This window comes from Typopeltis vanoorti, chromosome 2 (assembly GCF_054136105.1).
Source record: "Typopeltis vanoorti isolate ZY-2024b chromosome 2, IOZ_Tvanoo_1.0, whole genome shotgun sequence".
NCBI classification, from domain to species: Eukaryota; Metazoa; Arthropoda; class Arachnida; order Uropygi; family Thelyphonidae; genus Typopeltis; species Typopeltis vanoorti.
In genome coordinates, this window is record NC_143550.1 from 126,158,456 (window position 1) to 126,183,581 (window position 25,126).

General features: G+C 37.0%; 1 protein-coding gene across 6 annotated transcripts in view; it reads right to left on the minus strand.

Moving 5' to 3' along the window:
• Positions 1-25,126, minus strand: part of LOC150109418 (basement membrane-specific heparan sulfate proteoglycan core protein-like) — a 1,783,738-nt gene that overhangs the window by 473,413 nt on the left and 1,285,199 nt on the right. For all 6 annotated transcript variants that reach the window (XM_090413063.1, XM_090413041.1, XM_090413033.1 and 3 more), the window contains 2 exons: positions 15,964-16,124; positions 748-865 (listed from right to left, as the gene is read on the minus strand). In XM_090413063.1, coding sequence (XP_090269189.1) covers positions 748-865; positions 15,964-16,124 — 279 coding nt within the window. The remainder of the gene's footprint in view (positions 1-747; positions 866-15,963; positions 16,125-25,126) is intronic.

The following is a 25,126-nucleotide window of genomic DNA, read 5'->3' on the forward strand; positions in this document are numbered from 1 at the left end:
TTGAAGCATATTTGAATAAGCTGGGAATGTGGGAAAATGAAAGGGAGAGAGGGTTGTCAGTTTAATGCAACTAAATGTAGGAATTTAACGTTTGGGTTCCACTGATGGGATGCTTCATACTCACTTGGAGTTGTACTGGAAGAAGTGGAGGAAGCTAGGGATCTTGGGGTGATTGTGGATACAAATTTGAAGTCCTGTTGAAGGGTTATTATCATATGAGCACAGAGGAGATTTTTCATATGGTAGAACGAGAGAAAGGAGCAAGGACAAGGGCCATGCCTGGGAGTTGCAAAAGAAAGTGGCGAGTAAAAGGGCAAGAAGTAAGTTTTTTTGCATGGAGAGTGGTAGGAGCATGGAAAGCATTGTCTGAGAGGGTGGTGAGACTGTGGATGAGTTTAAAGAGTGGTATGATACTGTGTTGCCTAGTGTTGGCCTCCTGCGATTAGTCTTGTGACTCCATGGAGGTCAGGAAAATAATAATAAATGCATTTGATAAGGGATGTGTTGTCCCCCCCCTCCTCCCAATAATGAAGGGGGATAATGATAATCCATTTGTCTCACTTCAAGTGCCTTTAAACAGGTACAGAAGACATTAGAATTGTTCTGGTAGACTTGCATGCATTTCATGAAGTCCAACAATAAATCTAACTTAGTGTACATTTTGTGTATTCTTTGTTTCTCATTCAAAAATAACATACTTTTCTGCATATACAAATAGGGAATAAAGTACAAGTTTTTCAAACTTACGTGTAGCAATCAGCAGCCTTGCTTGAGCTTGAGCAGTACCATAAATATTACTGGCAGTGCAAACATAAACACCTTGTTGAGATTCACTTGCTCTAGGCAAGGTCAACAGGCCACCAACCTGCAAAAAAAGTTATTAAAAGAAGGGTGTTAATAACAAACCAAATGCTAATGAATAATCTTAAGATCATTAGAACTCCATAGAGTCAAATACTCACTGGGGGAGTCCTCACTATCAAACACAATGCTCATTAAACTATGCCATAAACTCATTTATTGTACAATGAAACCTGTGGAAAATTCATGACTAAACAAACACACGTAATAACATGTTACCTTCTCCTAAGACAAACTCTCACCTCTGATGCTACCTGGTATGTACGAGGTTCCATGCTCCTGTAAATTGTCTTACTATGGACAGACAGGTAGATCTATTCATAAACGCATTTCGGAACATCAAGACCATATCCGTCTTATCAAACCGCAGAAATCTGGCTTGGCACAACACAGAGTTGAAAACCCAAACCATTGAATCCACTGGAAAAAGACCAAATTTCTACATAGATCTTTATATAAACACGAACATCTATATAAAGAAAGTGCTGAAGCCCTACTTCACAGACCAAATCTAAGCCGTAATGACGTTTTTGCTATTTCTAAAGTATGGGAAATTGTCATACAAAATTGTGTAAAATAATATTTTTTTAGATATGTTACCTTATTTTAATGTAATCTATTTTTTTTCCCCCTCCAGATATATTTTAATTTAATTCTATAGCACGTTACTACATGCATATTGGGATTCCATTGTAATTATGCACCTTAACTGTATGTTATTCCTAGTATTGTTTGAATTAACTATATTGGCAATGTCTTTTGATACTTAGGTTGAAATATTTACTTATCAAAACTTATTACTGTAGTTATTACATGTGTTTGTTTAGTCTTAAACTCATTTACTTTAATACACACTGAAACAAATGTATCCATTTTCTCCATGCCAAAACAAAAAAACTTTCTCTGCACTCCTCTGCTCATGCTCTCCTTATACAACTTCTAAGGATAATCTCTTGTACAATCTCTCTCACACACACACACACACACAATGAAATATCTGTTCTGCATTTATCTGGCCACCCAAATCCCCACACAAGCATATCAATTACATTATCATCCTCTATACAACAGATTCTAAAAATTTGTTTTCATAAGCCATGTTCCAGAGACATCATATGCCCTTAAATCTGAACACCACAGGGCACATGCAGCATAAATAAAGAGATTGCATAGCACAATCTCTTTATTTTCATACATCAATATCCTCATCGTTGTCATAATCTGCTGTCTTCACATTTTCAGCAATGTGGTCACTAAATTTCAAGTCCTTGTCTACCTTCCCTCCTACATATCTTCTCTTTCATTATCTTCCTCTTTTTACCTTACCTTCTAATTTCCTTGGATTGCATTAACCTCATGTAAATGAAGTACAGTGGTCTTGAACACTACTTGTACACTTACGAAGTTATAACTAGGAACAAATCCAAGCATGCATAAAGGATTCAATCTCATTATTTATCCTTGGTAGTCATGGGATCAAAAGGGCACAAAATATAAATTAATAAGTGAGAACATCAATGAGTAAGAACAGACGTTCAAGCAAGTGAAGAATATACCTTTAGAGAGGAGAATTGAGGTTGATGGAAGCTGCCATTGAAGATAGCAGGCAGATGAGAGGAGAATGATTACAGGAAAGGCTAACAAATGAGACTTATGGGAGGTGTGGTTGCATAAGACAAAATGTGAAAGCAAGCAAGCAAGAAATTATTATTATGTGACATCTCCAGGGAGTCACAAAGACTCATCGAGGGAGAGTGTGCCAACAGCATTGAATGATTTATTTCCTTCCAACTATCTCAAGTATCTAATGCAAAACTACCTAATGAACTCAAGAGTGTTAAAACATGAAACTTTGATAAATTTAGTTTAATCCTTTATCAAGTGTGAGCAAACAAAGTTTGCTCACACTTGGATAAAGGATTAAACTAAATTTATTATACTCTAACCAAGTGAAAAATAAACTTTCAACATCTTTCTCTAAATCCAGAGTAAATTATCAAAAAAGGGTGGCACACCAATTGGCAATTCCTATAGGTAGAGATGACCTGCTAATGCTTCTGCCTGATATCTCCACTTGGGCCTGGCTCCCACTGAAGAGACCTCAATAAAGGTCGAAACTAGTCTGGGTAGTGGCCCTTCCCTTAATGCATAACATTAGACATATCCGCAAGGAGATGTGTTTTGCATTATAGGAGATACTGAGTTAGGAGTGTTGGTAGCTTGCTTCACCTTTGCAACGAGTTGCCCTGGTGTGTACCACCTTAACCCAGTCCTGAAGATACTTTCAGGCGCAAACTTTGTTTGCTCACACTTGGATAAAGGATTAAACTAAATTTATTATACTCTAACCAAGTGAAAAATAAACTTTCAACATGAAACTTTGAATAGTTAAGTGGTTGATTCAATGAAAAAAAAAAAAGAAACATAAGCCTAACTATGAATTGACTTGTTCTCCTAAGAGGTGGAGGGACTGATTTGAATTGATTAACTATTTCTGCCACTATAACAAGATAAAAAATTTCTTTATGGGAAGGGTCACTACCCAGACCGGTTTCAACCTTTACTGAGGTCACATCAGTGGGAGCCAGATCCAGAAGTGAAACCAAGGTTGAAGTAATGCAGAAGTCTTCCTTTTATTCTCATAAGTAAGAAAAAGAGTTCTATTGAATTGTAAAATAAAACCTGAAGAATGATTAGAATTGTATGGAGTAGAAGGCTCTACTGAAACTTAAGAATTTATATTAAGAAGAGAACTTAAATTTTCTTAGGTTAAATTTTCTTAAGTGGAAAAATTTGGGACAGCTGAAGAACTTTACAAGAAATTAATATCATACCAAAAACTCATTGAAGCTGAAGTGTGAAAATGAGAAGCTTTATTGTTGTTTTCATCCTATGATTTATGAATAGAAATAAATTGTGTTTAAGTCTTTAACTATGTGATATGCTAATTAGGAAAGTATTTCAAGGGAAAGAACATGTTCATCATTGTAATATTTAACACTAAATTTCTGGAAAGGCATATCAAATAGCACGTATTGTTTAACACAGAAATTTCTGGATAGTCTCTTTTGTGTTAAGTATCATTATTAATTTTGTACATAACTTATTCATCATCATTGCCACTATAAATATAGGTATAGGTCTTATGATCTGATGCAGTCTCATTTTTTAATCTAATAGTCTCTTTTGAAGTCTATTTCATCTTTTCTTACCAAATGGCTTATATTTATTAATTGTTTAAGATATGGGTATTGTTCATTTAGTTTACATGTTCTATTTAATTTTGTTTATAAAATGTTTAGTTAACTTATTATAAACAACATCACTATAACCAGTGGCATATTTAGGTATAGGCCATATAGGCCCGGGCCTAGAGCGATAAATTTTGAGGAGCGGCGGAAATTTCCAGGCTCTCATCTTTGTAATTATAACATATTCCTTATATGCCGCATCTACTCACAAGTAGAGAAATATTTCTCTTTTCCTCATTGTAAGTTTAGTCTGCAAGCATATTGGAATGTAATCAGATTCTTCATAACTATACAGACCGAGACACATGCACAGAAAGCTACTGTAATGTTGTCGGTAACTTGACACAAAGGCAATAGGGATCGCAGTCAGGAGAGATTGATGCTAATTAATTTTTTGTTGGTATTATTCTTACTAACTAACAACTTTTCTTTCTTTATTATTGCAAATTTCAAATTAAGATTGTTAATTGTTGCCCTTCCTTCAACTCTTTAGTTCAGTATCCTGATATCTTTGTGGCAGTTAAGACGTGCTAAATCTGAAATTATTTTTAGAGTTTTCAGTGCCCTTGTCATATGATTTAAAGTAGGAAAATGTGATTTTTCTACTTTAAATGTAGGAAAAATATGATTTTTCCTTTAAAAATAAGTTGTATCAACAAATTGAAGGAACAGCAATGGGTAATCCTCTTTCTTCTGCTATCTCCAATTTCTTTATGGAACATTTTGAACAACGTATCTTTGACAACATTTCTCCCAGACCTACTCATTGGTTCAGATATGTCGATGATATTTTTGCTGTATGGAATGACTCTTTGGATGAACTTCAACAACTTCTCACTAAGTTAAACGCATTTCATCCTAGGATCAAGTTTACCCTAGAAGTAGAATCAAATAAGCAGTTAGCCTTTTTAGATCTTCTAATTCTTTGCCAACCAGATGGTAACCTATATTTCTCAGTTTATAGAAAGAAGACTCATACAGGCCATTATATCCATGCGGAATCTCATCACCATCCCAGTCAAAAGGCAGGAACTATTAAAACACTGGTTCATCGGGCCCACTCCTTTTGTTCTTCAGACAATCTTTTACAGAAAGAACTACAATATATAACTTCTTCCCTTCTATCTAACGGTTATAAGAATTGCTTCATTAAAAGAACTTTAAGTAGTTTTAATATGTCTTCCTCTTCAAACACAGAAGAAATAACGTGCATTACTATCCCTTATGTACAAGGCATCAGTGAACGTATAGCAAAAGTTTTAAAACCACTGAATTTTTTTTTTGCCTTTCGACCGTTCAGAAAAATCTCCACCTTTCTCACTTCTCCTAAGGACAAGCTTCCACATCTTAATCATCCAGGTGGCTACCAGCTTCCGTGCTCTTGTGGATTATCTTATTTTGGACAAACAGGAAGATTTGCCTCTATTCGGCTAGAAGAACACCAATCTTATATTGAATACTTTAAACCTGAAAAGTCTGGACTTGCAGAACATGCCATCTTCACTAAACACAGAGTTCACTGGAGAAAGACAAGAGTTCTTCACAACAGTCAGTTTCTCATGGAATACCTTTATAAAGAAACATGTGAAACTCTACTTCATTCTCCTAACTTAAACAGATCCGACGGCTTACGTCTATTTATGGGAGATAGTACTTTACGAATCAGCTAATCTTTCCTAACTTTTTATTGTATGGATTTTTTTTTTTTTTTTTTTTTTTTAAAGGAAAGTTAGACCTTGTTAGTTAAATCCTGATTTGTAATTTAGATGGGGGATGTCAACTTCCTTCACAACTAGGCTACTTGTATATAGAAGCTAATAACTTCACATTAATTGTCTTAGCATTACTTAATGGAAAGTACGCATTCTTTCAGGTGTATGTATAATGGGAAGGTCAATTTAATGTGGCCTTACACTTGGCCACATTAAATTGACATCCATTTTTCTTAGCCCAGTCCTCCAAACTATCCAAATCATCTTGCAAAATTTTGACATACAGTGCACTCATTATTGCTACCCAACTTTGCATCATCAGCAAACAAGTGAACACTTGCTCTCAGATCCTTTAATATATCATTAATGAACAAACTGAAAAGTATTGGTCCAAGAACAGAACCCTGCTGCACACCAGTAGTCACAAGCAGTCTTTTGGACTCTACTCCTGAATAAACCACTCTCTGATATCTCTCCATCAGCCACCCTCTTATCCATCTCACCAACCCTATATCCATACCTATATGTTGCAGTTTACTGATTAGAGTTCCATGTGGTATTCTGTCAAAGGCCTTAGCAAGGTCCAGTAGAATCACTGTAAATCCTTTACCCTTATCCAGTTCAGCCGTCACTGTGTTATAAAATGTGAGCAAGTTACTGAGGCATGATCTATCCTTCACATTCACAAAACCATGTTGTCTCCCATACAGTATCCCATTTTCATCTATCCTGTATTCCTGTATTTTCCTCTTGACTACCTTCTCCAAGACCTTGCCAGAGACTTCTGATATGCTGATCAGTTGGTAATTTGCAACAGCAGTCTTGGAACTTCCTTTATGCAGTGGAACTATTTCCCCTCTTTCCACCCCCTTGGGACTAATCCAGACCCGAGACTCAAATTAAACAAAATGGTCAAGGGTACTGACACTTCTTTAGCCACCTTACGTACGACACGAGCTGGTATACCATCCAATCCCACAGATGTAATGACATTGAGGTTTTGTAATAGATTACTCACCTCCACATCATTCATCACAATTCTCATATAATCTATTAGTTCATTTACTTCTGCAATGTCACCCTGGATGATATATTTTTGCAAAGTGCTTATTCAATAATTCAACTATATCAACTGATTCGGTTACCTCCCTACCATCAGCATTCTTTAAAATCATTCTGCCATATACATTTTTTTCTATTACTTCCAGCATATCAAAAAAACTGCTTGGGATTCTCTTTAGCCTGCATGGCTAATGCTCTTTCATAATCCATTTTTGCTTTTCTTACCACACTCGTTACCCTTCTGGCCTGTGCTTTATACCGTTCATGTGACAGCTGGTCACCTTTCTCCTTAAATTCCCTCCAGAGTAGTTTCTTTTTTTGCAGCTCAAGCTTAATGGTGTTATCCATCCATTTAACCCCTACTTGATTTATTACTCGAACTCTAGGTATACAGTCAAGCATTGTCTCCTACAAATACTTCCTGTCTCCCATGCACTATCAACATCTAGCCCTTGCAGCTTTACATGCCATAGTACTGAACCAATCAAACTCCTAAGCTTGTCATACTTACCAGCCCGATAATTCCACATATACCCTGTCTTAATTGTAAACTCCACACCTTTAGCCACCTCCCAAGTCAAGACTCTATGATCACTCTCACCAATTGGTGGCAACGTAGTCATATTCGTTACAGCCAAATTCTCTGATGCAATTACTAAGTCAAGCACTCTCTGACCCCTAGTATTTTCCATTACATGCTGTCACAGATAGTTATCCCTTAATAACCGCATAAAATCCAATTCCTTCCTCCTGTGTGTCCTCTCCTCACTCCAATCAATGCGACCATAGTTGAAATCTCCCATAATAATTACCCTCCTTCCACTCATTTCTTCTATTTGCTTATGCATACTTTCTCCACCATCTACTCCATCACCTGGTCTACAGCAGCATCCAACTGTACATTTTGTTCTGCTAGTTTCAATCTCACACCAAATAACCTCTAATCTGCTCTTTTCTCTATCCTGCAGTTCCACTTCTATTCTCCTTGGCTGTAGCTCATCAGCCATCATCAATAACACTCCTCCCCCCATTTTATTCTCCCTATCACTCCTGAACACACCATACCCCTCACATTCCATTCTACTAGCTATATCATCTTCTGTCAGCCATGTTTCACTAATGCCAATAACCTGTGGCCTGGAAATGCCAACCAAGGCCAAAAATTCTTCCTTCTTATTCCTAATACTTCTGGCATTAGTATACATGAATCGCAGAAGCTGATTTGTCCGATGCCTATTTTGATGCCTTATATTAACTATCCCATTCTGATTCGTGGTCTTTCGTAGTCGCTTGGGCATATTACACACATTCATACACTCAACTGTCTCCCTAAAGTCTACATTATCTACTTCCCCTCCCCCTTAATAACTAGTTTCCCTGATTCTGTACATTAACTTCCACTACATTCGACAACACCTTTTCAAGTCTCTGTATACCAAATCCATTCAAATGTAAACCATCCATCTTATATAAATCCTTTCGCCTATCAAACTCACTCCACACATCCACAAATTCCACACCACTCGTCCTGCATAATTCATGCATAAAGTCATTAGCAATTATGGCCCTCATTCTATACTCTTCACTGTCATACTGTAGCAACAGACACCATCATAACTCTCTCACTCTTTTCTTTTGCTACCTCAAGCAATTCCTTCACATCATCACTCATAGCCATTTTGTCTCCTTTCAAATCATTTGTACCTGCTACCACTGTCAATTCTTTCACCTGCAGGTTTTGCATTCTAATTGACTCACATCCTTAACGATCGTACCAGGTTGATACGATTTTGCTAAACTCTCAACTAACACACCTCTTACTAAGAAATCTCCATACAACGCACGTTCTTTCATTTTGTTTACACTCACTATCATACTCTTATTTTTTCTATCATACGTTTGCCATTTATTAGTCTGTATGCTTGGTAAACATTTTTGCCAACGCATATTGCATACACCAGGTTGATAACTTTTAGCAAAATGGGCACCCATTAGTTGAACAACCTCTTCTGTATCTGTCACCCTCACACTATTTGCATTCAGATTATTTATTCTTTCATACTCATTCTTTCTTTTACTAGCAGCATATCTATAGAATTCTTGTGGGTTGTCTTTAGCTTGCATAGCTAATTTCTTTTCATACTCAGCTTTCTGTACATCAGTTGTGACTATTCTAGCCTGCTGCTTATAATTTTCATAATGGGCATTTCTTACATCTTCCTTAATATGATAACACATCCATTTGACTCCTACTCTATTTATTCTCCTAACTCTCGGGACACATTCTGATATTGCATCATTTAAGTCTTTTTTTAAAACACTTCCCTTGCACTGTCAATACCCTTCCCATCCAATTAATGATACCATGGTACAGAACCCAACATACTCCTCTACTCCTCGGTTGGTCATAATTTCCTGCTTTATAGTTCAGCATGTAACCTTTTCTGAACGGAACATTAGCCACTTCCCAAGTGAGTACCACATGATCACTGTCATCAACCAGAGACAGAATAATTATGTCTAACTGAAACACCCTTTGACACCATAATCAAATCTAATACTCTTTGACCTCTAGTTTCGTCTGTCACATGCTGCTTGAGGAAGTTGTCTTGCAACATCTTAAATAAATTCACTTTCATTCTTCTCATGAAATTTTACCGATACCCAATCAATATTTGGATAATTAAAGTCTCCTATTACAATTACTCTTTTATTCTCACCCAAAAGGATGTATGCCTTTGCATTAAGGAATACTAAAGCAATTAATTTAAAGTCATTAGCTTCTATATACAAGTAGTCAAGTAGTGAAAAAATGTCATGTGCAAACTTTGCTTACACTTGGATAAAGGATTAAACAAGAATATAATATCTTGGCATTTTTAATTTAGTTTAAGGTTTTAAAATTTGGAAAGGATGAGATGCAGAGTATACAACTGGGAACTAAGAGGACGTGAACAGGGACCTAAAATTTAGAGAACAAACTCCTATAATTGTGAGGACATCAAAATGGATTATAGCAATGATGCCAAGAATACTGACATATAGAAGAAAAGAGGTCATTGTTCTCTTGTATAATGCCTTGATCAGGCTATATATATAGGTTGTGGCCACTAGCTTGGCAGCATCTGCTTCTGTGTTCATATTAAGTGACACATGCTGGGAAGGGGGGGGGGTTGCTCCCCTACTTTTTCTCCTAGAAAAGAGAGAAATGTTAGTGTCCTTGAGTATGAATTTCATACCTATTCCTCTGATGTTAGTTTGTACACTATCCTGCAGATTAGGGCACTAGTGTTGTGATGAAAAGTAGCAGTTAATTTGAAAGGTGCTATGAAAAGTTTTTTCCCCTAAATTATAATGTGTAGATTTGTATAATAGTGCTTTTGTGTGATAGCCAAACTGCACATAATCACTTTACTGTGGTATTATAATTCTAAAAGTGTTCACTTTGATTTTAATTGTGATTAACATGGAAGTGCTCATTAACTTTAAAAAAAATGCAAACTTAGGTAAAATTTTCAGGAGTAATGCTGATTATATTTGCCTCCATAGCGCAATTGGAAGAACAACGGTACATTGCACCCTTCGATTGAAATAGGCCTAAGTTCGATTCTTGTCGCAATGGGAGGAATCTTTATCTGGACGATTTCAATCGAAGGTGAGTTAGCCGATCTCATACGGAGGTAGCAGGGTTTTTTCTAACAGAAACTCAGGTTTTTCATCCCGAATACAGACAAATAGGCCCTTCAGAACATACGCAATTTACAGACAAAAAATACCAGTTGTGGTAGTGGTGGAGGTGGGCAGTAGATGGCATTGATGGAGATGATTCATAGTAGAGGTTCGGTGTAGTGGTTGAGACAGTTGTAGGTGTCCTCTAGCGATGAGTCTTCGGACTCCTTGAAGGTGTCACGAATAATAATAATAATACTAATAGTTCTCTACAGGAAGATTTGAATAAACTCTTAGCTTTGAAAAATAAGTGGGGTTGCAGTTTTAATGTTAATAAATGCAAGGTGTTAAACTTTGGGATACAGAGACATAAGACTACAATACTATATTGATACAAAATTAATAACGGAAAAAACTTACGTACAAAGATTATTTAATAGTATAATTTTTGCCTGTGTCACAAGCATCTTCAGTACATTAAGTTATCTTACACCAGCTACTTAGGTGGCGCTTTTTGGAATTGTCAGTTATTGTTTAATTTGAGCTTAATGTACCAAAGATGCCTGTGACACAGAGGCGAAAATTATACTATTAAATAATCTTTGTACGAGTTTTTTCCGTTATTAATTTTGTATCGATATGTCTACTCACGGTATACCTCTTTTAAAACTTACATACTATATTATTGGAGCTGTACTTCAGGAAGTGGATGAAATTTGGGGTCTTGGAGTGATGGTGGACAGTGGGCTGAAATTCCGAGGGCACCGCATGTGTTGCAAACGCTGCACAACATATTTCTGCTATGATAAAAAGTACATTGACATGTAGGGATATGGAGGTGGTGCATCTGTATAAGGCACTGGTCAGATCATATATGTGCTAATGTACTCAGATTTGGTCACCTACTTTCATTGTGATGTTGAAAACTAGAAAGGGTCCAAAGATGAATAACCAAAGTGATATTAGGACTCTGGAGTATTGGTTGTTAAGAGCATTTAAGAGAATGTGGATTAGAGATAGGAGGAAAAGAGATATCATAGAGATCTTCAAGTTAGTTAAAGGATTCTATCTGATTAATATAGAAGAAATTATAAAAAAGTGAATGTTAAGATGGAAAGAATGAGGGGCCATCCCTGAAAGTTGTATAGGGATGTGGTGAGGAGTAGTTTTTTATGTGGAGAGTTGTTAGTGAGTGTAATGCATTGCCTGAGTGAGCTGTGAATGCAGGTAGTGTAAATAACTTCAAAGATCATTACAATAGACATGTTGCCGGTTGAGTGGCTTCCCATGATGAGTCTTTGACTCCATGGTGGTTACCAAATAATTATTATGGCCATTTACAAGTTCACATTTACGATATATGAATGACAATTATAACATGAAGTCATCAAGTTTATCCTGGAAATATCAACACTGGGTGGTTGGTGTTGTAGATGCAATGAGAGGTGAAGAGCAACTGCCTCTGTATCAGCAAAAATTAGGACCTGTTTAAAAGTTGAAAAATATAGATGATATCCAAGAATACCTGGATACCATCTATATTTTAGCAGTGTCCACAACAATTCCATAACAGGAAATTGTTATTTTTGTTTTCTGATCCATCTACATTTCATTTTTGTGATTGTTTCCTTCTATCAATTTTGAATTTTTTTCTTTTTAGGGAGCTTAGACATCCAGTATTCATCTCTTCCTCCTTATGAAAGATAATATCCAATTCTACACTGCCCAGTATACTAGGTTTTTTAATGATTTTACTTTCCTCTGGTTGGGGGTGGGGATAGATGTATCTTTTTTCCATTTATATTTATTAGTCTGAAAGCATAACTTATTCTTTGACATGAATGATCCATTAATTTTTTAAATAATGAGTTCTGATGTAATGGAATCATTTTGGTGCTTATTCAGGAGAGATCCCTTTTATTTTTCCCTTCTCTTATTCACTTTATGAAGACTAAATATATCATACTGTTCAGGGATGATATAATAATTGAGAGATAGAGAGAAAATTGGATAGCATTCCCTTTTGATATCCCCCCCCCTTTTTTTTTCTGTTACCTTCTCAAAGTAAGATGGTTTTTCTTTTTACTAGATGTTGTATACTTCCTTTTCACATCCTAGTATTTTTTATGCAGTTGTGATCTTTTGGATCTCCTTTTCATTCTTTCACCTTAATGCTTGGCAGTAGATTTGGATGTCCTCTTTCACAATAAGCACATTTGGGTGTTTTGCATCATAGACTTTATACCCATGCTCCACTGTCACATCACGAACAGGTGGGAGAGCCACAACAGGTAATCTGAGCAGGATCATATTTCTGACATATAAAGCAGCCAAGGTCTTTGGAATATATAGCTTAACAGAGAAATTAAAATACCCTGTTTTCACTGTTGGAGATTTCAGGGCATTAAATATAATGATGATATTCTTGGTCTACACTAGTGTACATCCCTACACAAGATTTCTTCTTATGGCTGTCACTCCTTGATCTTTTATTTCAGAGAAAATCTTGTCATGAATAACTAGGATGTCCCACTCCAATAATACACCTTTTTTGAAAAGTTTAAAGTTGTGTGTGTGTGTGTGTATGAGGGGGGTATAGTAATTGCAGTTCTGCAACTGATGTTGCACAAATAAGTTGTTCTGATTGTTTTTGGGCAGACAATAAGAATGCCCCCTCATTGGAGGTTTATGAAACAGATTTTGGAGATCCTGCTAACCTATCATATCCTCCATGATAAAGAAATGATACATTTTCAAGTCAGAGTCAGATTGTCTTTGGAATGCATAATAAGAAAAGATGGTTCTTTTGTAGGTCTCTTTGGAGGTTTTCTGTTTCTGTTCTTATTGTCTGTTGATGTTGCTATGCTTGTGGACTTGGTTGGTACTTGTTGAAGGATCCTGATAACCATATGGATGAAAGATTACTTCTTGAATGAATGGAGAATACAGCAGCAGAGCTCCCCATCCATCACAGTGCCACACATGGAAGCCCCTATTTTAGAATTAATAACTCTACTCAGAAAGGAAATGCCAGCACTACCTCAGATGTCATAAGCACTACAGCAAGCCTGGGCCTAGACCATGAGGAAGGAGACTTACATCACTTAACCCTTGAATGCAATCCCACTATATGACACATTCTGGCATACCCATCCGTTACTGCCTTCTTGCTGAAGCAGAAGAAGAGCAATGCAAAACTACCTGAATCCCCTTTCCAAATGTTCATAGATTGCATTCCATGGGAAACATGGCAGCAGTGTTATAAAATAAAGAAATTCTGGAAAAAAAAGCAAAGAACATGGACAGAATATATGCAAATGAAAAATCAAAAGGACTAGCACCATCACCAGGTGGTCCCTCCACTGAACAGGTGTCCCATACAGGGAGATATAAAGGATAGGACAGAATTTTTCAGCCAATGATAGGAAGCTTATCACAACTCATTTGCACCCTGCTGAAGTTCATATTATCCTGAAGGAATACAACTCTTTTTGGTTAATTAGCTTATGAAGATTTTAGAGCAGTGCATTATACCCTTGCTGCAGTTATGCTGAGTAGGCATTCTGTGTGTGTGTGATCAATCGTAATGAATCTTTCTATTTAGTTTGAATGCATCTCAATGACAGCCTTCAATTCATAATCAATAGTTTAGTTGTCCCTCACAGGATGAACCACCTGTGAGGTTGTGCTTTAACTCCGTGCATTTTCTCTAAACATTGTAAACACCTTGTTGTTTGTGTGGTGTTAATTTAACACCACACAATCAATTAATTACAAAATTAACATTGTGGCAGAAATTACGTAGAAATCAACATATTATATATGGTATACTTTTGATATATTGAGATGTATATACATCGCAACATATCAAAAGTGCAAATGACAGTCAATTCATGAAGTTGGGTTTGATAAAGTACTGAAAAGTGACAATTTATTTATATATTTATGATGTAAATCCCACACTTTTAGAGGTACAGTACATTTTGCTAGCATTTGAGATTCACCACCTTCATTTTCAGTCAGGCTTTTAAATGTTTCAAGTTCATTTTTCTGTAACCTCACTGAAATACTGTCTGGTGTCCCATCCATAAAACCCTGAAATCATATCTAAAAATATGCAAGGTTCAACGATCTGTTTGATGTAAAGCATCCTAGTATCATTTCATTATGATGTAAAGTAATTCAGTTAAGTCATCCACTCATGACCATAAGTTTATACTAAACCAGATTTGTTATATATATATATATATATATACAGGGTGTTCGGGATAAATTTGACATATTTATAATTAATTATATTTTTCCGTAAGTTACATGTATTAACACACACTTCTCTTCATTTAAAAGTTTGGACCCTTCTTCATTCATATACAAGATGTCAGAAAGGATGGATAGCTGGAACCCACCTGAATCATGGAAGAGAATAACTTGTATCATGATGATTCGTGCCCGCCATCAAAATAAGGATATTACGACTGCTGCCCAATGCTCCCTGAATACAGTAAAAACAATCATGCATGAACTAGAGACTTGCAATGGTGACTACGAGGATGTAGCAAGAAGAAAGATCCCTAGCAGACGATCTGATTGCGTTCGTACAGCAGAATTCCTCGCAAATCTGCAGGAACAGGTGTTGAAGAACCCTGGCATTGGAATTCGGGCTTTGTTCGTGGAGTTGCTAACTGTAGTCAAGCCCTGGATAACAAGGGTAGCCAATGGTAGGCCGTATGTATGGCAGCAGGATTCGGCCCCTTGCCACACCTCTGGGAAAAGTCAAAAATGGTTGTCTGAAAATTTCTACGACTTCACCAGTCCAAATGTTTGGCCTCCAAACTCCCCAGACCTTAACCCCATGGATTATTTTGTATGGGGCGCAGTTGAAAAAGACACCAATCGCACTTCCAGTAATACAAAAGCCCAGTTAATGGATAAAATTAAAACAGTTTTTGCGGCCCTTCCCAGGGAGACTGTAGCATCAGCTTGTTCGAGGTTCCGAAGCAGAATTGAAGCTGTGATCGATGCTAATGGTGGTTATTTTGAGTAAATCTTGTTGATAGTATTGTAATTAACTCTGCCTGTAATGTTTTTTTGTCAATTCATTAAATTTAATAGATACAAAGAAGATTTTCTTTTTCCTTACGAAACTGTCAAATTTATCCCGAACGCCCTGTATACATATATATATATATATATATATATAGCTGTCTGCTTTACTTGGTTTTGGATAAAAATAACAATAGAAGTCTTTGCTTACTCTAAAACAAAATACTTTGTGGCACTGTGCATAGCAAAAATTGGGAAACACAGGTTGCATACATCACACAAATACTGACGTGGTATAAAAATATATTAATTACTATAATACTAATGCTGCAAGATTAAAAACTAGGTGAAAAATGTATTAATACTTGATTGCTGCCTTCTGGCAAAGATCCTCCTGAGAAGGACCATGTAATGGTAGGAGATGGTGTTCCTGTAACACGACAATCAAACTTTACCGTTTCGCCTCTCTGTGCCTCATAACTTGAAGGTGATATTGTTAACTGCGGTGCTTCTGCACGCTCCTCTTCTGAAAATGAAAATTCAGAAAATAAGAAATATGACATTACAAGGGAATATATGTTTATGAGGTAAAGTTTTTATTTTTGATGTAAACTGCAGAATACAATTAACTGGACCTCAAGAAAACTGTCAGGTGTTACCACTTTGTACTCATGTGCACATGTAAAGATGGAACGAATTTCCTACGCCTAGCTAAAGTGATCCATGACCTGCTGATGAGCAGATATGAATTCATAACTATTGTAAACAATAAACTCAAAGGCACTCCATCATGCATACAAGACCAGTTGTATCTTAAGCTAGTGGGAACCAGGTCATCTGCTGTGCCAACAGCTGGAGGAAAAACATCAAAATGGTGATGAGGCATGGACCAATGATTATACACAAGAAATGCTGGTGACACAATCATGTGCTAAATTTAATAGCAACTATGAAATTCGAAACTCAAAATCCTATATAGAGAACATGCTCTTCCCCATGGGGTTCAGTATTAAACCTCGAGGAACCTTTTAAATCCACTTCACAATCATGCAATCTCAGTTCCAACCACAACTTCTGTTTCCATCTCTAGTCTGTAAAAACTTAATTTCCTTGTTGTGATAGAAACCCAAATTGCAACTTTTCCAAATATTCTAACTTATTTGACTCAAAGGTGGTACATGTTCACTGATATATCATGCCAAAATGTATCTAACTTAGAATCTCCAGAATTTGACTACCTTTGGCCTGAGAATCTCTCTATCCAATTCATTTGTTATCTCAGTTGTTCTCCTGATGCCACCAACCATTTCAAGCTTTTTGATTTCCTTTATTTAAACACTGATCTTTTTTAGTCTGACTCACCTTACAGCAAGGTCATCTTTCTCAGGGATTTTTATGTTTATAATACCAATTAGTTCTCTTTTCCAACTACCAAATCTGGAAACCAGAAATGTGAAGACAATTGTTATCACCAATGATTTTATACAAATAATTTGCATGCAAACTTGATTAATAGATAACCCCAACCGCTCTTCAAACCTAAAAAATAGGTGAAAAATGCACTTTACACTATTCTAGACTTCTTTCTTACTAGTGACGAGTCTAAATACACTATAAATCTTGTTGTACTTTGTTGTTCGTAATTTCTTACCCCATGGAGCAACATGCACACAACCACTCCAATTCATATGTAGTATGGCGATGTAAAAATGTCATGTGAAGAAGGATGATCTTCATAACTATGTGCCTCGTTCCCTTGGATGGGATACTATTTCCAATGTTCTCACCTAAAGACATAGTATGAACATGCCACTGAAATAATCCTGATTAGTATAGAAAGATTATTATTACCCCAAGACCTCATGGAAGTCAAAGACTCATCTGGGAGGTCCTTTTATCACACACACAGCTATCATACCATGCCATGAACACATTCAAACTCCTTACAGACACTACACTCTCAGGAAAGGCATTCCAATCATTTACAACTCTGCACAAAAAGAAAAAAACCGTCTCTCACTGCCCCTACTCACACCTTCTTTATACAGTTTCCAGGTAAGACCTCTGGTTCTCGCCGATCTCTCACTATTATCTGTAGAACTTCTCCAGCATTGATCCTGTAACAACCCCTTACCAACTTGTAGGACTCTATCATATCTCCCCTCTTCCTCCCGTCCAACAGACTCTGCAAATTACATCTTCTCAATCTTTCCTCATACTCGACATTCCAGAGGTCAGAAACTATCTTAGTCAGTCGCCTTTGGACCCTTTCCAACATTTCTTCATCCTTCTCAAAACCAGGTGACCAAATCTAGGCACAATAGTCCATGGGTGGCCTAATCAAAGCCTTATACAATGGAACAAGAATCTTCCTACTTCTACACGTCAGTGTCCTCCGCATCATTCCCAGAAGCCTTTGTGTTGTCTTAACAATTTTGGCTATGTGACCCCTAAATTTTAGATCCTTATCCACTATCTCCCTCAGATCTCTTATTTCCTCTACCTCCAACAACGTATTCTCACCAAGCATAAATTCCACATCCCATCTTTGTTTTCCAAATTTTAAAACCTTACCTTTTACAACATTGAACTCACATCCCCATTTCCGTGCCCAATTGCTCAATTTATTCAAGTCTTCTTGTAAGGCCACATCATCTTCACTACCTTCGTCCCAACTTTGCATCATCTTCGTCCCAACTTGCACACCCATTCTCTCATTTTCTATACTCATACCACTCACTTCCTCATTCATAACCACTTCTTCAATCTTTCCTGCTCTTCCACATCACTTCCTGCTTGATCTGATTCATTATCTCTCTCTCTACTCACTTCTCTATTCTCCAGCAGCAGCCTCTCCAAGTGACTCACACCATAACCACTCAAATGCAGTCCATCGCTCCCATACAGTTCACTTCTTCCTTCAAACTCATTCCACACATTAACAAGCTGTACTCCCATCTCCTCACACATTTCAGCCAGCATATCATTCATAATCCTTGCTCTCTGCCTCATCTCACCACAATCATACCTAGGCAACACGCTGACTTCTCATCACACTATTCTCTTTTATCCTTCTAAGCAGCCTCCTGATATCCATTCCGACATGTTCTTTGTCCTCTCTCAAATCACTCTACTCATTTTACCGCCACGAAAACATGCCTTGTGCATCCTATCATCCAGCACACCTTTAATAATGGAATCACCGTATAACACCACTCGTTCATCTTTCGTTAACTCTTTCTTGCCATTATGATTAATTTTAATAGTTTTTACCCTAATTTTCTTAATTTCATTCCGCATCCATTTCATCTCTTTCCTCATCCAATCCAATTCAACTTCCGAATCTCACGTCACATTCTCTCTATCATTCAATCTTTCTAATTTTCTAACTCTCGACACTCTCTTCTCACTTTCACTCTTATTCATCCTTCTGTGCTTCCGTACTTTCGGTCCAACACACATCGAACTTTCACTATCATTCATTCTTTTGATCTTTTTTTTCGTGCATCACGCCATTTCCAGTTTCATTTGTTCTCTCAATTTCGTTTCCTTCCACCACTCTCACCTCGCTTTCATCATTTTTAACATCCATACGGTTTTTAAATCAGTCATTTTCTTTTTTACTGATTTTTGAACATTCTTTCACCACTCTTTTCACACCATCCTTCTCTTTCGAATGTGCACTCATTTTTCCCATGACATTCTCGTTATTAACACTTTCTGTCATCAATTTCATATTCGCATTCATCAATTCCTCGTTCAGGTCACACTTCACACACACACCCTCCTTCCATCCATCCTAAACAGCCACAAATCATTTATGTAATCGAAAAAATACATATAACACACCTCACACTTAATGAAACGACTGAAGTCTAAATTAAATTCATGGAATGACAACGCCTCTGCTATGTTATTTCCTCTGCAGGTTACTACTCTAAGGTCTAATAATAACGAATTTGTAATTAAGTTTAGGCAAATGAAAACCCCCATACTAATAATACTGGTAGCGCACAACTTTTACAGCAGCTCTTACTCAAACAAATACTCATATATACTTAATTATTTCAATAATACTTATCTCAAATACTTATCCCAGAGCTCTTCTTACGCATGTCTACCAAGCTTGACTCAAGAGCACATCCTCAGCTCTGAACTAATTCTTGTTTTGTTACAAGGTGCATCAAGGTTGTAAAACTGAAGAATTGAGCATACTGTAACTGAATCTGCACTCCCCAGTGGTGCAATTGGGTTAATCTGTGGTACTTATAAGACATACTTGTGAGTTATGCCGAGGTTATGAGAATGTGTTTATAGAGAGAGACTGAACAGTTCTTCCTCATCCAGAACAGGTGATGCTGTTCTGAGTAAGGGAGGACCTTCCAGTGATGATATTGGCACTTTTCATTTTTCATCTGTTTCTTTTTTTTTATTCTTTCCATTTTCTTTGTACTACTTCTCCTAGATTGTGTTTTTTTTTGTTTGTTTCTTTTTATAACACTATTTTCCACATCATCGTCATCACTGAGATTCAATATCTTGCTCTGTTGTGCATACTGTGAATGTCTGGGAAGTAAAATCTGGATGGTCATGCACTACTTTGGCCTGTGCCATGGCAAGACAGGCAGTCCTGATTGGCCTAACCAGAATCAGTTAATAGTATTGCAGTAAGTCTCCTTCCCTATCTTCTGGCAGCAGTCCAACTTTCACTCAGGTTCTGGTATTGCATCTGGGAAAGCTCAGGTATTCCACTTCTGAGTGCACTCATTGTACTGAGCAGTAAGCATTTATATGTGGCACCTTGGTGGGAGATCAGGTCTGTCACAATTACCTGGTTTTTGGTATGATTAATTGATCCGGAAGTACACCAGAGGCTTTCAATGATAGAACCATACTTAATAGACCCTTGTGCCTGACCTTGTCAAAAGCCTTGGAGATATCAAGACCAACCACCTGAAAGTCACCAAATTTTTTCATGGTATTTGTTCAGGGATAGGTGATATAGGTAAGCAGATCCATTATTGATCAATAGTAGTTGAATCCATATTGTCAATCATTTACTGAATGCTTTCAAGGTGACATAGGACTGGAATGTATGGTTTTTTTCATTACTTTAGAGAGAACTGAGGTGAAAGAAATTGGGCAGTAGTTTGATAAGGATTTGCCATCCTTCTTAGAAACAGGTTATACATGGGCTAATTTCCATGCTGCAGGAATAGCAGTGGAGAAAAGTTAGATAAAATGGTACTTAACTCTGTGGCAGACACCTTCAGGACAACTGGAGAAATGCCATTTTAAACAGAAGACCCTTTTGTTTCTGAGTTGCATGAAAGTCTTCTGATTTGTTTTTAATGAAAGGTCAAAGAGGATTCTGTGTAGTGAACATGTGGAAAGGTTGAGAGAAATTTGCCAGGGTCAACCTTACAAAACAAAGTAGTAAGAAACCCAAAGGTTGGCATTTTTTGTGAACGATGATGCTATAAAACCATCTGACTATATAAGGATAATGTTATAAGGTAGATGGCATGGGTGTAGATGAGGTAGTTGGTGAATTGAGTGATGGATATTGAGAGTTGTGGAGTGGATGCTCTCCCTTGATGAGTCTTTGGACATCATGGAGGTGTGATGTAATAATAACAGTGATGAAAGCTGTGTTGAGCAGAAATGAGGACTGATGACTTTGGCAAGAGACCAGAAGGCATGGCTACCATTTGAGCAGGATGCAAGTTTCCTGCTTTTAGCTCTTTCAAAATTCCTTTTGGATAAATTAACATTTCTTGCAGTTATTCTGCACTTTTGGTATAAACAGTAGAGGAAGATGATTTACGGATGAAATTATTATTATTACATGACACCTCCAAGGAGTCCAAGACCTCGTTGTGTACATGACACCACTACCACCAATACACAGTGCCATCTACTGCTCACCACCACCATTAGTATGCGTTGTATGTAAAGTGTGTGTTTTCTCATGGCTGATTTGTGTGTGCGTAGTAAAACCTGAGTTTCCAGGAGAAAAAAACCCTGCTACCTCCATATGAGATTGGCTAACCTGCCTTCAATTTAAAAAGCCCATATAGAGATTCTTCTTATCATGACAAGAATCAAACTCAATTCTTTTTCCTGTTAAAGAGTGCAACATACCATCAGCATTCCAATCGCACTATGAAGGTACTTTTGAAAAACTGCCTTCTGCAGGTGAGGCTTGATGAAAAAGAAACAGATGAAAAATGAAAAGGGCAAATGCTATCACTGGAAGGTCCTCCATCACCCAGAACAGCACCTGGGATGAGGGAGGACTATTCAGTCTCTCAATAAACACATTCTCCACATTCTGCCAAGAGTACACGTTGTATTCATGACAATGAACCTTCTTGATAAATCTACACTGTTAATTAAATTTTATTTTCATGCCCCATTGCACGTACTTCTCATTTGTACCACTATGATGTCATCATTAATTGCAGCTTGAAAATTTAATAAAAAAAATGTGTGTGTGTGTGTGTGTGTGTGTGTGTGTGTGTGTGTGTGTGTGTGTGTGTGTGTGTGTGTGTGTGTGTGTGTGTGTGTGCATGCATGCATGTGAGTAAAAAATAAAATTTTATCAAAATGCAATCAATATCACTAATTACTACAAAAATAAAATTTATCTTTTAAAGATCTGTTTCTCAAATAGCCTGGCACCAAACAGCCCTCCATTGCTAGTATCAGGAAACATGTTAGAAGATAGAAAGATAATATGAAGGGAAGGGACCAGGGTTTGATACTCTTGGATCGGGTGAAAGCCGAGGATTTTGCAGAACAGCAGTATCAGTTGTTGCGAACAGCCAACTGCCTTTAAATGTGAAAATCAGTCTTGAATGGGAATTTGCCTAATATGTGGAAATTTTCATTGAAGGAGATAGCTTGAAGCAGTGCCATGGAATAAGCCTTTATAAAAGAATGGTGCTATATATGGGAAGTGCTCCAGAAGTGTGTAAAGGAAGTAGTATCAAAATGGATGTTTAAGGTCAGGAAGAAAAATCAGGGAATTAAATAGAAGAGTAGTATTGTTAAGCAAGACTACAAAAAAAGAAGAAAGAAATGCTGTGATGTGTGTATAAAGAGAAAGGTGATCAGTAGGCTCACAAAAAGAAAATGCTAAGATGGGTGACCAGCATGATAACAAGGCAAAATCAGATTATGAGAGAAAATCATTTGAGCAGACCCAAGTGTACTTTCACTATGCTTTGAGTAAAAGGAATAATGAGTAGGAAAGGATAACTTTAATGATGCTAATGGTATGGAAGCAACAGCAGAAAGAAGAGCAAAATTACGAAGTTATCAAACTGTGGGAAGTAATCTAAACAGAGAGACTGCAATGATAGAATAAATGAATTAGAGATACTTGGCATATTGAAAAATCTTAATGTAAATGTGACTATTGGGATATTGGCCCATGCATTATAAAATTTGTGCAAAGGAACTGATAGTGCATATGACAGGCTATTCAAATTTAAGTCACATCTAAGGGAGTGGAAAGATAAAAATAGTTCCATTGCACAAAGCAAGTTCCCAAAGAGAGAAGAGCATAGAGCAAATTATAGACCAATCTATCTCAGGGATGATACTAGGTACTGGAGATGTTATTCAAAGGCAGAATTCATGCACATGTAGAGAGGAATATTGTTCTCTATGGGTAGGGAAAAGGAATGCAAGACTTTGCAAAAAGGTAGCTCTTGTCTTAGTAATTTAGTTGCTCTCTCTAATAGTGACAATTGAATTCAATAAATGAAATATCTATAAAATTACCCTAGATTTTGCAAAGACATTTCACATGATATACATGCAACTCTGCTACATAAGCTGGAGAAATCAGGGATAGATATGAAGCTAATAACATGGATAAAAGGGTGGCTGATAGATGCATCGCAAATAGAAGAGTAGGAAAAGGAAGGTGTGACTGGTACTATGCCATAGGATTCTGCACAGCTCTTTGATATTCGTATAGTTAATCAGGTGAAATATTCAACTGCTAACAGATGATGCAAAACAAGAATCTGTAGGATAATTTAAATTGACAGTGTGGGCAAAGGATAATAGTAGTTTAATGTGGTATAATGTAAGGTTATACACTTTGGGATGGAAAGATTACAATTTTTATTATTATTATAACTGCATGCTCCATGGAATCAGAAGATGCATCATGGGAAGTTCATTCAACTGACAACATATTTATCATACCAAATCTTAAAATCCATAACACTTCTTGCATGAATAACAAATACTGGTAATGCGTTCCATTCACTGACAATTCTGCATGAAAAAAAAATCTACTTCTCACATCCCTATTCACCATACTCTTATATAACTTCCAGGGATGACCTCTGGTTTTTCTCCTCTCGCCTTCTACTCTTTTTACAATCTCATCTGGATTAATCTGATAAAATCCCCTCACTAACTTAAATCTCTCTATCACATCACCTCTTTTCCTCTTATCAAATAAACTCTGAAATCTGCATTTTTTTCAACCTCTCTCCATAACCAGCAGTCCAAAGTCCTGATATTGTCTTAGTCACTTGCCTCTGGACCCTCTCCAATGTCTCCACATCACACTAAAAACCAGGTGACCAAATTTCAGCACAATAACCCAAGTGTGGTCTGATTAGTGCTTTATATGAAGTCGGTTCCAAAATTTTCTGGCCTGACATACAAAATTTGCACCAACTATAAAATGACTGTGTGTGTGTGATGCATCACCTATGGAGAGGTTAGTGTATCTGTTTCAACTCTACCTGCATTATTCATTTGGAGGCACTGATTTGACTAAGTGGCTGTAATGTTAAAAATTGAGTACTGCACTATGATAAAGTTTTTCACCAAAGAAGGTCTTTCTCCAAGTGCTATCAAACAGTGATTGGGTGGTGTTTATGGGGAGCTTCTCCTTCATATTCCACAATGAAGGAATAGACTAAACAGTTTCTCCTAGGAAGAGAGTACATTGAAGATGATCCTCGTAATGGTCGAACTGTGGAAGAGATGACTGAGAAAAATGTCCCTCTTATTGAGGAACTGCTAAATAACAGATGGCAGAAGCTCAAAGAAATCTCAGCAAGATTGGGGCTTTTTATAATAACTTTCTTTTGCATCATTCACAAGAAGCTTCACATGATAAAAGTCAGTGCAAGGTGAGTGTTCCGACTTTACTCTTCAATTCAGAAGGATTATCGTGTGACCTGTTCCTGCAAGTTTTAAAGCTTTGCCAAGGGAATCAGAGAGAATGCTGGAATCCATTGTCACCGTGGATGAACCCATGGTCCTTTATTATTATCCTCTTTCCAAAAAGTAATCTAAGGTGTGGCGCAAATCAGTTGAAGCACCACCAAGAAAAGCCAACTTTACTCAGTCCACCAAGAAGATCACGGCAACAATCTTTTGGGATTGCCAGGGAATTCTCTTGATGATTTCAAGGAAAGGAATACCACCATGAATATAGATTACTCTTCACACCTGCAAAAACTGCAGGATGCCATAAAGGAGAAGAGACTA